This window comes from Columba livia, chromosome 5 (genome assembly GCF_036013475.1).
Source record: "Columba livia isolate bColLiv1 breed racing homer chromosome 5, bColLiv1.pat.W.v2, whole genome shotgun sequence".
Taxonomy (NCBI): domain Eukaryota; kingdom Metazoa; phylum Chordata; class Aves; order Columbiformes; family Columbidae; genus Columba; species Columba livia.
In genome coordinates this window covers 52,646,963-52,663,181 of record NC_088606.1, presented here as the reverse complement: position 1 = coordinate 52,663,181, position 16,219 = coordinate 52,646,963, and the positions used below count along the sequence as shown (strand labels likewise).

Below are 16,219 nucleotides of genomic sequence, written 5' to 3'. Positions count from 1 at the left end.
TAACACAATCATATTCCTAGAAATGTAAGCATTAACAGAAACATGGATAGTTAAGAACTAGTGACTTATGCATGTATAAAGGAAATTTTAAAGCAATTCAGAATAATTACACAAGTCCTCATGAGAGAAACAATCTGCTGTTCTCCTGAACAGGTAGAATTTGGATATCTGACTGTTTTATGTCATTTTGTATTCTAATAAAATGGATGTGTCAGAGATACATTTTCTTAAGGTTTTAGAAACAAAGCACAATGGAATCCAGACTTGCAGAAGAAAGGCAAATTTAAAGCCTATGAAAACTGCAAAATCTGTATTGAGGACACTGACTATTTCTGGCATATATCAACTTCTGACACAAAAAAAAAAGAAAGAAAGAAAGAAAGAAAGAAAGAAAGAAAGAAAGAAAGAAAAGAGCCCAAATACAAACATAAAGGAGTCATACAACTTATTTTGATAGCAAAGGAGAAAAATATTTGAAGATACACATTACTATGATTCTGAAAAAGTTGAAAAGCTTGGACTTATCTTTGGCTTCTTGAAAGTAAGTTTGATTCACAGCAGTCAACTAAGCTGCAATAATTTATAGCACAGGTCGTCTGCTATATACCAATAAATCCCCACAAGCAGGTTACCTAAGGAGGCATAGTGATGCAACATTTGTACTCTAAATACAGAATAATTCCCTTAAATGAATTCACTTTTAAGACTTACATGCTGTGCACCAAAATTGGAAGTTATCAGTGAAGATAAGGGGACAGCGTTTGTTTGGACCCCTAAATCATTAAGAGAGCATTTAGACTGCACATGTACTCTGAGAAATTTGTGAAAGATTTCTGTAGCTGGGGAAAGCACATGACTCTTCTCAAAGGGAATAAAGGATTAGTTACTGATGCAGTTACTCAATGTCCAAGTTATTGCAATAGTTTGAAAATTTAATTTAGAAAATACATTCACAGCTAAAACCCGTTCCCACTGGTTGTCTGTTTCTGATAATTGTATGCTCCACTACTGCTGCGGAGAAATGCTTATTATTTGCATCTCCATCTGTTTCACAGGGCTTATTTTCATCTAGCAGAAGAGCTGTCAGTATCATTATAAACTAGCAATATTTACTTTTATTTTCATAGGGATATGTGTGCCAAGAAATTCGGTACCACCTTCCTCTTCTCAAATAGGAGAAAGGAGCAGCAGCAAACAGCATCGATAACAAGACCCACCTCAATGCAACTCGCCCCTGCAGACTGATGGTCACGGCTGTTGCCAACGACAGGCAGTAGGTAGGATCTCTAACTATATTACATAAATTAAGAAGCGCTTGTGATTCAGCCAAGAAGAGATCATTACTTACCCAACATTTTCTTTCCCCTTCATCATGTGTGAGTAATCAGCAGTGATACAACACAGTCATTGCTACTCTTTCTTCCTTTTGAATACCAAAGTATACATCAAACTTCCAGATTTTCTCTATCAGAATTTTCACAAGCTATTTGTTGCTATCTTCTGTCTATGTTCTAGGTGCTTTCTGTAGTGTTTTTTTTTTCTGTTCAGTACTTTGGTTTTCTTACATAAATAGTAGCTAACTTATTGTATTTGTCTTGTTCTGCAATTAGACATCAGCAATATTCTACTGTTGTGCTCTGTCTACTGCTTAGACAACCTTTTAGCTTGTACTAGGAATAACCCTTGGAATCTTTGTAGACTCTCATATCTAGTTGATCCTTGGCTACTGTTTTGGCCTGATGTAAGCAGACTGTAGAACTATTACAGTCAGGCAGTTGTCCACTATGCAGCTGTTTCTGAGACAATGAAGCACAGGGTGGACCCATGACTCTTACTCTCCTGCACTGTAGGTTTCTAGTCTATGGGATTCTTCTACCAGCCCCATGAGTTTAAGAAATGAGCATGTGCTAATATAAATGTATGTTGTGCTACTCTGTTTTCCTTTTTCATGTGTTTAGTTCTCTCCTCATCCTCAGCCCCTGAAGACAATTCTCAATAGTATCTTGGGGCACAAGGTGATGTCTTCAGCTCCCTGTCTATTCTAATATTTGCTATTGTAAATTTCTCATGTATTTTTTATTTTACAAGATTGCATTTGGAAGAGTAGGTTATCTGAATGTTAGGTGAAAGAGTTAAGGTAGAAAAGCCCTCTTTATTTGAAGGTTTCTGATAAAAGGCAGTCAACTGCCTGTAAAGACTCTACAGTCAGAGAGGGTCACAGGGAACACAGCCAGAAATGCTGACAGGCCAGAATTTACCTAATTTTATTTTTAATTAAGTCTTCATCTTCATATGGGAAAGCATCTTCTCCTAGTGAGTTTAAAATTAAAAAAAAAAAAAAAGTAAATAATAAACGTGAAGGTCATCTTCGCCTCTGATAACTTCTTTGAACTTTGTAGAATTCTTTTGATTCTAATGCTCAAGGGAACTGCTCATGTAAATAAAGTTAAGTACACACATTCTCAAAGCACTATGTCTATTATCTTCAAAACAGGCTTTTTAAGACCTTCACAGAAGTAAACTGTCTGCTAATTAGTATCACCCCAGATGAGTCCATAGCCTGCTTCAGTTTTATATTTAATGTTATTCAGCAGTTTGCACATTTTTTTTGTTTCATCAACATTATAATAATAGCCAATGTAGAATAGGTCATAGCATATCAATAGTAACAGCAGAAGTTATGCCTTTCTATAGCTATATTTTGGTAGCCAGTTCCATGGAGTTCTAGTTTTTAGCTGTTTTTATGAGACTTGTGGCAAGTGAGAAAGTGGCTTTTCAATCTTTTCTAGAATTGCATTTTGTAATTACCTAGAAGTTGGATGTTCATCTATATGGGGTTTGTTCTTTTTTTAAACAAAGGTAAATAGCACTGTTATATGCTCAACATATAGCTCGAGACCCTTGTAATTGTAAAAGCGTTACCCCAGCTATGTTATGATTCAGCCTTATAGTAGAAATATTAATAGGAATTCTGTTAAATTTCAAACATGAGTACCTGTGACAACATAGTAACTACTTAAGTGCCAGTCTCAGCTTTTGCCTCATAGACCCAAACTGTGATACAACCTGCAAGGAGATTGCTTGTGGATCTGGCATCAGCTGTGAAACCTTTTAACTTCCTGGAATCAAAAGCTTACTTGTCAGGGTGGATGATTTAAGCTTCTGTTTGCTTGCCTGAGGAACCCTGGGACAGCACCATAAAAGTACACTGTATATGCATATTTCTAGTTTTATTTAACTATTAAGGGCATTTTACTTGTGGCTTGATCATGTGGGTTACTTAGAGTAACTGGGGCTTTTCAAAAATTTCTTTTTGTGACAGATAAAAATTCATCATCCCTTTTATCTTTAACATATTAAATATTCCATTGTCCAGATAGCCTGTCTGTAGGCATGTTTATGGCAAGTGTACAGCAAGGCATCTCATTAAAGCTGTGGTATATTACAGCACTACAAAACTTGTCCCTGCATAGCATCATGTATTCAAGATCTGTAGCTACATTGCTACCATGAGAAAACAGGACCTTGCACTTTCAGAAGCAATGGCATCTCTTCACCGAAACTGTGTATCTAGCCACCTCTCTGTAGAGTTCCACCTATAGACATTGCATTGATATAGTGGTTGATTTTGTTTTGGTTTTCCCCTCTTATCACAGCAACCAGGATCTACAGGTATTGAAAAAGAACCCCCCCAAACCACCCAACATTGTTTTACACACTGTAGAAACGGTGGGGGAAGCATCTCTTGTAATAGCAAGATTGGTCTGTAATTGCTCTGAACAGAACCTGAAAAGGACCAAATTATACTGAATGAGGCAGAAGCCAGTTTAACACAACTGAAGTTTGGCTGTTGAAGAGGAAAAGGTATTTCTAGGGCAGTCAGGAGGCATACAAGGCTTGACGGTTTTGTTGGCTGGCTTGACCATAAAGTTAAACAGACCTTGATGAAATACAAACAAACTAACAAAAAAATCACTGTATGCAATGTTTCATTGCATATAGCTTCCTTACAGTCATCTGAGAAGAACAAAATTAATCTATGATTTACAAATCAGTTTGGTCAGTTATGGAGCAAACCTTTAAAGATGACCGGGAACTTTTAGAAATATTCTTGCTCATTCCTTCAAGTTTCACCTCAATAAAAAGCAGAGGTTGCAAGCAGGAAAATACTGACCAGGGCAACACTTTGAATGTGTATAAACATCAAGAGTGAAGGGAAGCATCTGTTTTTCTGTTTCTCTCCTAGAGCATGTGAGCCTCTGTCAAGCACAGAATTCACCATGTTTGAAGATTTTCTTATAACCGGTTATTGCCGTGAGCACACCTGCCAGCAGAGCTGTTATGACATAGGGAAAGCATATGCAGAAGGAACAGAGCCTTTTGTAAACAGTGAATTTGACAGACTTTGAATCCCTGTGCCAGCACACGTCTCTTGTCCATCAGCAGGCAGAGATGTTCTTTAGTATCCCAAACATATAAGAATAAGCAAGGTCCCTCTTTCCCCTATATGCTGATCAGTCCTTAACAAACTTAGGTCAACCATTTTCATCCATATGTCACATTCAGACACTTTCTTCTGTGCCTTGCAGTTTTGTAACCTCCTCGTTCAGTTGGATCTGATCTGAACGTATCTGATAAGGAACCTGAGGAAGAGTGGCGAAGAGCAAATTTGCTACGATTTACTGCAACTGTGGGTTAAAAATAAATAATATCCAGAGGAAAAAAGAAAGAGCAGGCTTCCTTGTAGTAGGAGAGAGGCATATATTTAAAACCTAGAGATTGGCAGGGCTTGCTATAAGCAAGAGATCCAAATGTCTGAAAAAAGACTTAAAAAACACATCATACTGCATTCAGTGGGCCTGATTTCTAAATGTGCAACATGGCCCAGTAAACTCAGGTGCTGAAGCGTGAGGCTTCCTGAAATTAACCACATCCAAATGCAACTTCAATTTAGTTAATGGAAAAGACAGAGATTCATGTCCTATCAAGGCAAAAATTTCAAACAGTAATGAACAATTTTGCCACTACCATTTTTTGCACAATGTGCTAAGTTAAAAATTGTGTCTACAGTTTTGTTATATTTAAGGAACAAAACAGACTAAATGATTTTCCTAACATTTGGAGTTCTCAAAGAACACCTTGTGTTTGGTTTATGCAAAAGAGATTCTTGGCTTTGAATATACTTCCCCTTTGAGCTTACAAAATTTGCCTAAAGCACTGACCAAGCTAGGAAGGAAACACAGGAAAGGAAACACAGTGAAGGGTTCTTTTCCCCTTCAAAAATTGCTCTTTTCTATAACACAATGCATGGCTAGAGGCATGGAATTGAAGAAAAAAATTGTACACTTGACAAACTTGAAAAGAGATAAAGATTATTTCAGCATAGCTTGTAAAGTGGAATTTGTAAAGATTGTATTTAGCTTAATGATAGGGGCTAACTGTGAACTCAGCTGTTGGTATCAAGAGAAACATTTGTGGATTTTTGCATATTCTACAAGTATGATATATTAAGATCTTAATAAATGAAAAACACTAGCTGATCTGAGCAAAACCACACTAGGTGATTTCAAGACTTTCCAGTTCCCAAGTGGTGGTGGTCCTTTTTATTTTCTAATACTTTTGCTTTCAGCTGTATTCATTATGTCCTTTGCTTTCAATAATACTCATTTGCCAGTGTCTACATACAATCCAGCATCAACTAAACTTTTCAGGTATGGTTTCTCTCCTTCTGCCTTATCTGAACATTGCCCTTCCTGAAGCACTTGTTTTGAATTGGAGCTATTCCCACGTTCTTGTGTTTTCTTTCAGCATGAACTATGGCTGTGGTTTTGCAATACATTATGTTTCAGGACTTCGCGTGTCATGCTGTATCCCACATTAGTGAACTGATTTTGCTGAAAAATTACCTGGCAAAAATGAGTTATTTTTAAGTGAACTAAGTCTGATTGACTGTGAGGCCACACAAAGAGCTGTATTGGCACAGTTTCAAAGTGGCATGCCATGCTGTGGGAAGAGAGTAGTAAAGGTCCAGGAGTATTTGAAGGTGGTGCCAGCCTCCCCCCCACACCCCATATACAAATGTGGAATGTAAGTACAGCCTATTCCTTTATTTTAATCCAGCTGTGTTGCTGTGTGTTTTCTCTCCTCTGTTTCATCGGCTCCTTCCATTCTTTACTTCCCCGATGTCTATATTTCCCTTATATCACCTCTCCACCCTCTCAGGTTTTCTCCCCAGAATAAATCCACTTCTATGAAATTCACTGGCTGACATCAATGTGCAAATTTCTGCAAACTCACTGAAAGTACGTTATTCAAATAGCCTCCGGTGCTCTTTACTGTGTTAAGCAGATGAAGACAGAAACAAAAAAGACAAAGTACCTATATTTGCATTAGCATTTTGCACATTCATTTGTTAAAGGCTTGGCACTTACCCCATCCAAATCAAAGCACAATCCACTCTCCCAGAAACTAAGGGGAAGACCCCTGCAAATACTTGCTTTGCCTTGCATCCTTGCATCCTGGCAACTACAGGAAGGATCTCACTCCAGAGGCATACCTTAAAAACGTTAAAACAGAGCCTATGCTAGTTCAGTAACAAGGCTCTTTTCCCACACATCTTTTTATATCTTCTTGTTGATGGGGTTTTTAAAATAATTTTTTCCTCCCCTAATGTTTTGTTCTGATTATTGACTATGCACAGATACAGTAAAGAGGAATTACTTGAAATAACATTCAATAACAACTGCTGTTCTAGAAAGGAAACTGAAAACACTGATGTTATTGAAAGCTTCCTAGTGGGGCCAAGACAAATATATCTGGAAACTTAATGCAAACTTCTATTTTACTAGGCCACTTCTATGCTTCACTTCTTTGCGTGATTTTGCTTCAAGTTCCTTGTTTCTATTAATGTTTGCCCCTGTCTGGCCTTGTGTCAGCAAACTCATAAAATCTCCAGCTTGTGAACACATTCCCAAGGTTGCTGTCAAGTTCAAGTACTCTCTCTCTGCGCTAGTCCAGCTATGGAGAAACCTTCCCACAGGTTGTTTGCTGTGTACTTGTTGAATTCCTCCAGGTCTCATCTCTGTGGTTAATGCATTTTCTTAGCCTTCCTGTCTGAATGTGAGGGTGGTTTAGTGTACTACAGTTCAAGTTGCACTTGTCATTATGTCACATTTCTTTTGTTCCCCTTTTCTGTTTGTGCAGTTCTCAAAGATTTCTTTTGCTACAGGCTTGACAAAGCCCTGTGCAGGACAGCTGGCCATGATTTCTACTGGTGTATTTCGCCAGCCTGAGGTCTTCATACTTTATTTAACCATGCCTTGGCAATCATGGCAGATGATTCTGCTTTGTCATTAGGCTAAGATGCAGAAACATTTCATGTGTTAATTCCTGACAAACATCTTCCAAAGCTGCAACATAAATATAAGCAAGATAATGTGTATAATTGCACATAAATGTTTATACATCAGTCTCTCACCAATATGTATGCATTTATTTTCCTTAACAAAGAAATATATGATGTGAGACAAAAACAAGTACATTCCCACAGCAGGTTTAGATATTTCTCCCTTCCCAGATTCTCGTCAATGCCTTCTCATGCCTCCCCTTAAACATACATGTCAGTTAGAGTCCATCCAGTTCATCTTTGGAGCACATGCTGAAAATGAATATGAATTTTGCAGTCTTTACTCTGCCCTTCACTTCTTTGTTTTTCTTTATTCTGATCCCCTGCATCTGCTTTGTTCTCCATATTTATTACATCTTAATTCAAAACAGGAAAGGAAACATGGCTACTATTGGAAGCAAATAATTCCATTACACTGTTGCTGGCACTGGCCCAGTAAACTCACTGATGCAATTTTCCTTGAGTGAGTACTTGCACTAAAGTCAGTAGGAGCATTTCAATGAGTGAAGTTACGTAAGTGTATGAGTATCCTGAGGATCCGAGCTAAGGGTGCATATCCAGCTGCTAGGGTTGCGATAACATGCAGGTTAAGGTCAAGTTCTTTCAATCACAGTATATAGGGCTTCATCACAATTGAGAATTGTGGCCTGGTTGCTTTACTTGCTCCCTAACCATTGGTAGGGTTTCATTCTTTCCAAGGAAGTATTTCTCCAAATCTGGTAACTATTGTATCCCTGGGCAGTCCTTGTTGCCGTTCTTCCCTTGGGCCTGTTACTTGCTGTCCTAGCCACAAATACGAAGAACACATCTTTTCTGTCATCCTTTTTCACTGGTAGGCTATTATGTTCTCCTTTTCCCTTCCTGCAGTCTTCTCTGCTTTTGGTTACACAATTCTAATTTGCTCAGGCTTTCCTTCTCTTTTAGTGCAAGGTGTCTTTTCTTTTAGTTGCTCCTGCTCAAACCTCCTGCAGCTGGTCCATAATTCCCTTGAAACCTGGCACACAAACAGAATATTGCAGCTAAAGCGATCCTGTTGCATCTGCCCTGTACAGCACTTCTCTCTTGCAAGGACAGCATAGCATTGCTCACTTAAAATTGCTCTGCCTGTAACCCTTAGACCCTTTCCAACAGGACTGCAGTTTAAGCAGTGCTATCCCATTACGTGTGTTGGAAGCTGATTGTTCCTGTTCAAGCATTGTATTTGTCTCCATTGCAATTTCTCCCTTACTATTCAGTTGCATCATTACTGTGAGTCCTTTTTTTTCTGATCAGTACTTAAAGCTCAATTTTCATTAGGATTGGTAGCTCAGCCTGCACGGTAAGGGCACAGTAATTGGTGTAGTTTTCTTTTGCTCCACATCAAAGCTTCCTTTAAAGATTGTAAACCAGTGGATTTGCTCCATCTGCCACTGAAGCTGAGGGGGACTTTGTGACGGTTTAATATCAACAATACTGGCCCTACTGTATTACTATCTTTAATCATTTCACCTACATATCTAGATGTACTCCTTGAGTGGGCGGAGGAATCTGATAGTGACTAAAAGCCAAGGTGTGTCCCAGCCTGCTGATCAGCGTACCAGCATGAAGGAGAATTCTTGCCACCGCTAAGTCCCGAGAGCCAATGATGACCATACGCCTACTCTCTTAATCAAACCATTACCCTTGAAGACAACAACTGAGGTCAAGCTATCCCTTGACTGGGCCCATTGTCAGAAGATATGTTTGAAAGGCTCTATTTGATCTCTCTTCTTTCCATAGACACAGCCTAACCCTGCTTAAAATCTAAGGGAAGGCTGTCCAGACCCACATTCTTGTCACCCATCTGGAGGTGAACCATCTGTCATTTGTTACCACACAAGGAAGAAGAGCTGCACATTCACAGTGGGCTGAGTGGCAGCAACAGCATCTGGAAAGAACACATGGAAAACTAGGGGAAATGGCAACAGAAGTTGCTGGGGAAAAGAAGGCTGGGGAAAGAAGGCATGGCAGAAGAGGGGTGAGGAAGCAGAGACAGGAGGGAGAACAGTCCAGAAAAGGAAGTACATAGGTGTCCAAATGTTGCTCCGTGGTTCTGATCTCATCACCTGGATAAATCTGTTCTGGATAAATCTTTCAGGAAAGAATCTCTGCAGGGATCCTACGTGTAGATATTTCCTATAGCCATCACAACTGTCCTGCTGAAGTTATATCTCCCTGTCATTTTCCTACATTCATGAAATCTAGGATGCCCAAATAAGAAGTTAGGACCATCCAAAATGAAGGACTAAACAACATTAGGAACTGCAAACTCCAACGTCACAAGCACTGTTTGTGCAATAGTACAATTCTAACAGCTCCCGTTTATGAGGTTAAAGAAATAATGATTCATGAGACTAGCTGACACCTGAACTGATTTAATTAGGCCATCTCTAATGCAAATGACACTGACTCACATTTCCAGATGTAGGTGGAACTGGCAGTTGTCTTTTCCTCGTAATTGTCTTAACTTGCTTTGCTAGTTAGAAATAGTTTTCTAGGTTATATTTGCAGTCTGGTAATCATTAGAGGTACATTCTTTCCATAGATGTTTGTATTTGTAGTCAATGGGGATATCTAGGACAGAATTTGACCTACAAACTTACATATGTAGCAGCAACCTAGATAGAAAAATCTGTACTTAAATCTGAATCAGAACTAAAGTAAGATTGCTCAATGTATACATACGTACACAAATTTTAAAATATGAATGCACAGACTGGGGCAGCAAGATTTTTCTGTCTTATTCCCACCACCACTTCAGTGTTTCTGTTTGCTTGCTTTAAAGTAAACTTTTAATAAAATTTAGTACAATGACATTCTCACAAATAGTGGAGGGAAAAAACCTTTAAATATTAGGATTAAAAAAAAAAAGTTGGAACTTTCTAAAAAGTTTAACAGAAAACAGTATATAGAAAGGGAGAAAATTATGAAGTACTAGACATTCCCCATTGTTTTTTCATCCAGCCATGTTTATAGCCTTTGACTCTTCTTTGCTTTCCTCCCTCCCTTTTCCGCTTTCTGGCTATTTGCCTATTCTTTCCCAAGGCATAGATGTATTCTGGACCTTTTCAATTAAACAATATTCCGTGATGTTAAAGTGATGCAAGCTGACCACAGTTAAGCTGACTGCAGTGGAATGTAATGACTTTAACCACAAAGATTTGACCCAATTGCTGTGACCCGACACACTTGCGATCTAGTACAGCCTGAAATCTCAAAGCAATAGCCCCTGACACTAGAGACTTATGTGAAAGCTGGAACCAAGCAGAACAAGCCTGAATTAAACCCAGGAGAAACACACTCCAAAAAAATGTAATTATATTGCATAGTTTGTTAACATGTTTACTTTGCTTGTTAGAGGACACTGAGTAAGATGTCCACAGGCTTTTTAAGAACAGGAATCTTAAAAATCCAGAGCTGACTATATCTTCTTCTGAATATACATTCAAATATTAGGGACATAATGCAGTCTGTGTGCTGACTGATCAGTAGGTAGCAAAGTTCCACTACAGTGCAAAGCAGTGACAAGGTGATGTGCAATACTTGAACAGATCCATGCAGAGTTCTGCCTATCACAATGAGGGGTCACACTGCAGCAGCTGAGACAGTTATAGAGGAAGGTAAGGAACCATTTGATGTGTTAAGCCTTTGTGCTTAAGAACCACATCTGCAAATCTTACACAGCAGAGTTGTTTTCTGGTGATCTAATAACATTTATAATACAAGGAACTCCTGGTTTGGGGCTGTTTTGTTTTGTTGTTGTGGTGGTTGGTTTGTTTGTTTGTTTTTGGTGGTGGTGGTAGGGTTTTTTTGACCCTTGTATAGTACCTATAGAACAGCCTTTAAAGTCTTCCCCACCCCTTTAAATACCAAAGCAGTATTTCCTCCTTGCTCTAGTAGCACCATTGGGTAGAACATTGCACTGACGTGGAACATTTTTCACCTGTACATTACTGCAATCACACTGAAAGTCACAGTATTCATTCCTTGGAAGTCAGACAACAGGTAGAAGATAAAGCAAGAAAAAACACTGAAGTGTCAAATCTCACTAAAAACAACAACACAAAATACCACCGCCATGCCCCTCACCCTAGCGTGTGTCCCCCCTCCCCCCAAACCCCTAGAAAAAGAAAAAAGAAAAAAAAAAAGAAGGAAACTGCTTGGCATTGCTCCTTGGCTTTGTCTGTAAAAGCTCCTGAAAGCTGTGTGCAGAAACTTAGGAAATACCACTCCATAACAGCCCAGGATCACATCTAGTGTAGATTCTCCATTCCATATAGGGCTAGACTATATTCTTGCATGGATACCATTCGGAATCCTGCATAATCTTTGGACTTGTTTTGCCATTCTGTCAGTGCCACTTTTCTGCTCTCGATGTTGGAAGACTTCCTGGCTTGGAGCAGGAACACAAGACTGGCTGTAGAAGATCATAACAAATTCCATTTAGATCTGTATCCCATCACAAACAGTGGCCTGTGAGGATGCTGAAGTAGTGGTATAAGAACAGAATTGAAAGATTAAGTAATACTCCCCCAAAGTAAGTTTCTAATGTTGTGGTTCAGATTGGAGGGGGGGGCGAAGTAATGCCTTCCTCACTTTTCAGTCATATAAAATGTTGTGAACAAAGCTTCTGTTTCTGCATCTTATCTACTTTTGTGTCTTTCACTGTTGTTCACTACCATTGAGAACCAGAATTCCTAAACTGAAAATCAAATAACCTGCTATTTCTGGAAAAAAAAAAAAAAAAAAATTATCCAAATGCAACAATATTCCTTATAAGTCTCAGCAGCGCTTAGTGTTTTTAGTCCAAAAATTAAATTTTGCAAGCTTAGCATCTAGAACTAGAGTTCCAATTAACCACTTGGTGCCTATCTATGAGGCCAGATTAACTGTCGAGATTACTTTGTAAACCGGTATCTATTCTGAGTTCATTGCTTGTGTGTAGGCATAAATAAATGTGTACTATCTAGAACAGTAGTGAATGGTGACTAATTGTACCCTTTGAATTCAGTCCTGAATGCGTTTTTCCAATCAAATCCTTTGTTCTGTCAGCAAGTTTCAGAAAGAGATTTCTGTAATTTAGAATAGTCAAAATGTGTTATTATGACTCTGTATTAGCTATTTTTCCCCAGAATACTGTCTTCTGTGCTCTTAGAAGATAAATCTGCATCTTGAGTGGAAAAGTAGACTTAAAAAGAGCTGGCCTTCGCTGTGACTACCATTATTGGTAATCCAAAGAAGTTCTTTCAGGTAAGACTCTTATCTGGACTAGTCTGATATCCTAACATTCAGAATAAGTACTTAATTCTCTCCAGAAGTGACTAGCATGCAGGCAGGGAGAAGAATGAGAACAGCATCTTTAAAGCAGTGATCTCTGACAGAAGTTTGGGGGTGAGTACAGAGAGATGGAATAGCTGTAGGGGAAACAACTCATGAGAGGATCCATAGCCACCTATCAGAGGCAGATCAGAGAAAAAGGCAACTCCAAACAATGTTTTCACAGAAAACATAAAAGAGAAGAAAATGGAGAGGCAGCAGTGGTGAAGCAAGCAGGATGCAGACTCCCAAGAGATTTCCCAACCCAAGGGAATAGCTGGAGGACTTGCTCCCTCTACTGGAGCATCTTAATAGACCCACAAGAGACTTGCTAGTTTGACCCACTTCTAAGTCTGCAGCAAATCCTTGGACTAGGAAAAAAAGACTAATGCAGGGTTGATTACCACTGCTAGCTTACTATCCCAAGGATTTTTTAAAGGACTGAGCACGTAGATGAAGGCAGACAGGAGAGAGCTATTTCACTGCTTTCGTTTTAAAAAGAAACAAAGTAAGGCATACAAGTTGAAATCTATATTTTCCAAATTACAGTTATATCAGTTCAGTCAAACAGGAATGTAGGAAAAGCAAGCAAATCTTTTCAGTGTCTCATGTCATGCAGAAGAACAACTCGTGATATGACCTTTGCTCTAGGACAGATTACTCGCCATCATTCCTGTAGCCACTTTATAGAGAAAACCACCTGCCTTTTTGAACTCTGTTCTTGTCAAGTGCAGCCTGACATTAAATACAGAGTGTTTCAAAAAGATGGACCTGATTTCAAAGACACAGGGATTTTAAATCAGGTCCATCTTTTTGAAACACCCTGTATTTTGGCTTAGGAGTAAATAACCTATTCCTACAGCAAACAGAGAGTAAACCTCTCCCGAAGTATCTTGAAGTGAATACAGTGTCATCACTTAGTTATTCAGTGTTTACGTTGGATTATATAAGTCATAGTAACACGATGCATAATGACATCAAGAAACCATGACTCAGACACTCACTGACACAGTTCTGCTCTTGCTTGCAATAGTTTGTGGCTGAAGGTTCTCTTTCTCTCATGTAGAATTAGGGTCACCTTTGGTGTCCAAGATATCCCACATGACTTTGGACAGATTGCAGGATCATTCACCTTGCAACTCAGCTCTCTGTCTGCTAAATGAGTCGAGAGAGCCCTACTCCTTCATGCCTTTTTATAGCCTAAGTTACATAGCTTTGGTGTGGAATCTGCCTCCTCTGGTATACAACATGCAACATTTGGTACAAACACATCTAATTTTAGATGAACCTTATAAGCGTAATAGCAAAAAAAAAAACAAACAACAAAACTAAAACCTCAGCTAGATGTAAATTAATGGATTTTGTGGCCTCTCCAGTTTAAACAGCTTCTCATTTTCTAGTTTTCTGTCATCTCAGTGAACACCTCGGTCTACTGGCAATCACCTTACAAATTCAATGGAGGAAATGGAAACCAAGGTCAGCAGCAGTGACAAAGAAGAAGTTTTCAAAAGAGAACTACCATACTGCACAGGAGAAATAGACTTCACAGCTTCTGGGAAGAAACGTGGAAAGGTACAGCACTAGGGAATTTCAATCCTTTAACACTATTGCTGTTTTTCAGCTGTTACTTCTTAGCATTAAATGTAGAGACTGTAATAGTGAGGGTCAATATGCCACAGTGTGAGCACTGCATTGTACTCAAAGTAGGGACTATAGCTTCCTGAACATGAATGTGATTTAAAATAATGCCTGTTAATATAAAGAAATCAATAACTTTATCTGCACTGACATGCTACAAGTACAGTTGATGATTTTTTCCTTAAAAAAAAAAAATCAGTCATGTGCCCAGCTTCCTTAATTTTGCATAATTTCCCTGTTTTAAACTATTTCTGCCAAAAATTAATCACTATGGTTTTCAACATTTTACTTTTGAGCCACTTCAAGACTCTCCTTGAAGTTCTGTCTCTCTGCTCTGTTCATATGCAGAGAACAATGTACATGGACAGACCCAGCTCCTCACTGGTCCCTTCTGCTCTAGCATCAGAAATCTGTCTTCAGATTGTGTTTCATCGTGAAGTCCAAATATATATACATTTGGGCACAAAGCCCAAATATATACAGAACAGGAAGAAGCAATAGATTCATGTAATACGCCCTTGAAAACGAGACACGAAATCAAGCAAATATTTCAGCTAGTGTAGAAACACCTAAGAAAATTGTTGGCTCTGCTAGACTGCCATGGAACTGAGGGCAGTTCAAGACAAACAGCAGCATTGGAGGAGGGAGCAATACGTCAGTCTGCAACACAGAATCAACCCATGGAACTGACTCAATTATACAGAAGCCTGCTAAATTCATCCTAGTATTTAGTTCTCTGTCAGGTCTCACTTAAATAAAGTTTTCTTAAAAAGCTGATGATGAAATCCCCTCTGCATTCACCATTAACAGTATCTCCTGTATTCTACTGTCCCGTTATTCATTGGTTTTTTTTTTTTTTGGTTGAAGTTTATTAAGGTCCCGAGTACGATTCATCCTGGAATTATATTTGAAGTTATGCTCAACAAATGGAAGCTACCTGCTCCCAATTTGGTTGTCTCTTTAGTAGGGGAAGAAGAAAATTTCCAGATGAAGCCTTGGCTAAGGGACACCTTAAAAAAAGGACTTATAAAGGCAGCTCAAAGCACAGGTTAGTGCTTTAGGCTTTAAAGAATAAATTTATATTCCTACTGGATTTTTAATACCTAGCATCCAGCCATCTTTTAATGTCAATGAACCTGTTCACATGATTATTTTTGGAAGTTCAAGGCTTTGCTGAATGCAGCCTACACCCATATTCAAATAGCTTTGAAAATTAAAGTTTTGTAATAGAAATAACAAAAATAAGTTATTTAAAACCTAATTACTCCAGGCAACAATTCCCGAAGTATAAAATTACCTGACATTACCTGACATTATTCCCTCAGAGATGACAGCAGAAAGATAGCATGAGATGGGACCAAATACATTGTCCCTCTTTGGTGCCATAACAAAATCATTCTTAAGATAGAATAGCAATTTGACTTCAACAAGAGTGAATTTAGATCAAAAATAAGAATTCTTGTTTTCTCCATTCTCACTTTTTAGCTATCAGTCAAAGTCATGTCACAATAGGTTTTATTTTTTTGAAGATTGTTTTCCTCATATCTAAGAGTTGAACAGACTTTGATAGTAAAACACTCTATGATTAGATTCAAGTTTAAACAAAAAGATCTTTGTAATGTATAATGCAAAATAAGTCAGCTCACTTTCTCCCTGGCTGTTCACATTAATGAAAAGAGTAGTGAAAAGCATTTAAAAGCAAAACCAAACAAATCAATGTCTGGGAATGTACATGGAACTGGCTTTCATTTAAGATTACATTTTTCCCCCCATAGCTTTATGAAAATACCTGCAAAATGAAGCGAAAACACCTGTAAGCATTTCAAAGTAAGCTCTTGGTTT

The 16,219-nt window shown here is 38.4% G+C and overlaps 1 protein-coding gene across 2 annotated transcripts in view; it reads left to right on the top strand.

Annotated features, from left to right (window-relative positions):
- Positions 1-914: 914 nt before the first annotated feature.
- TRPM5 (transient receptor potential cation channel subfamily M member 5) overlaps positions 915-16,219 on the top strand; it is a 53,046-nt gene continuing 37,741 nt past the window's right edge. The window contains exons 1-4 of one of the 2 annotated variants that reach the window (XM_005499247.3): positions 915-1,277; positions 12,542-12,673; positions 14,140-14,311; positions 15,245-15,425. In XM_005499247.3, the coding sequence (XP_005499304.1) occupies positions 14,195-14,311; positions 15,245-15,425 (298 nt within the window). In that variant the 5' untranslated portion in view covers positions 915-1,277; positions 12,542-12,673; positions 14,140-14,194. Of the gene's footprint in view, positions 1,278-10,317; positions 12,674-14,139; positions 14,312-15,244; positions 15,426-16,219 lie in introns of those variants that run through there. The other variant, XM_065065173.1, reaches the window with a different exon arrangement.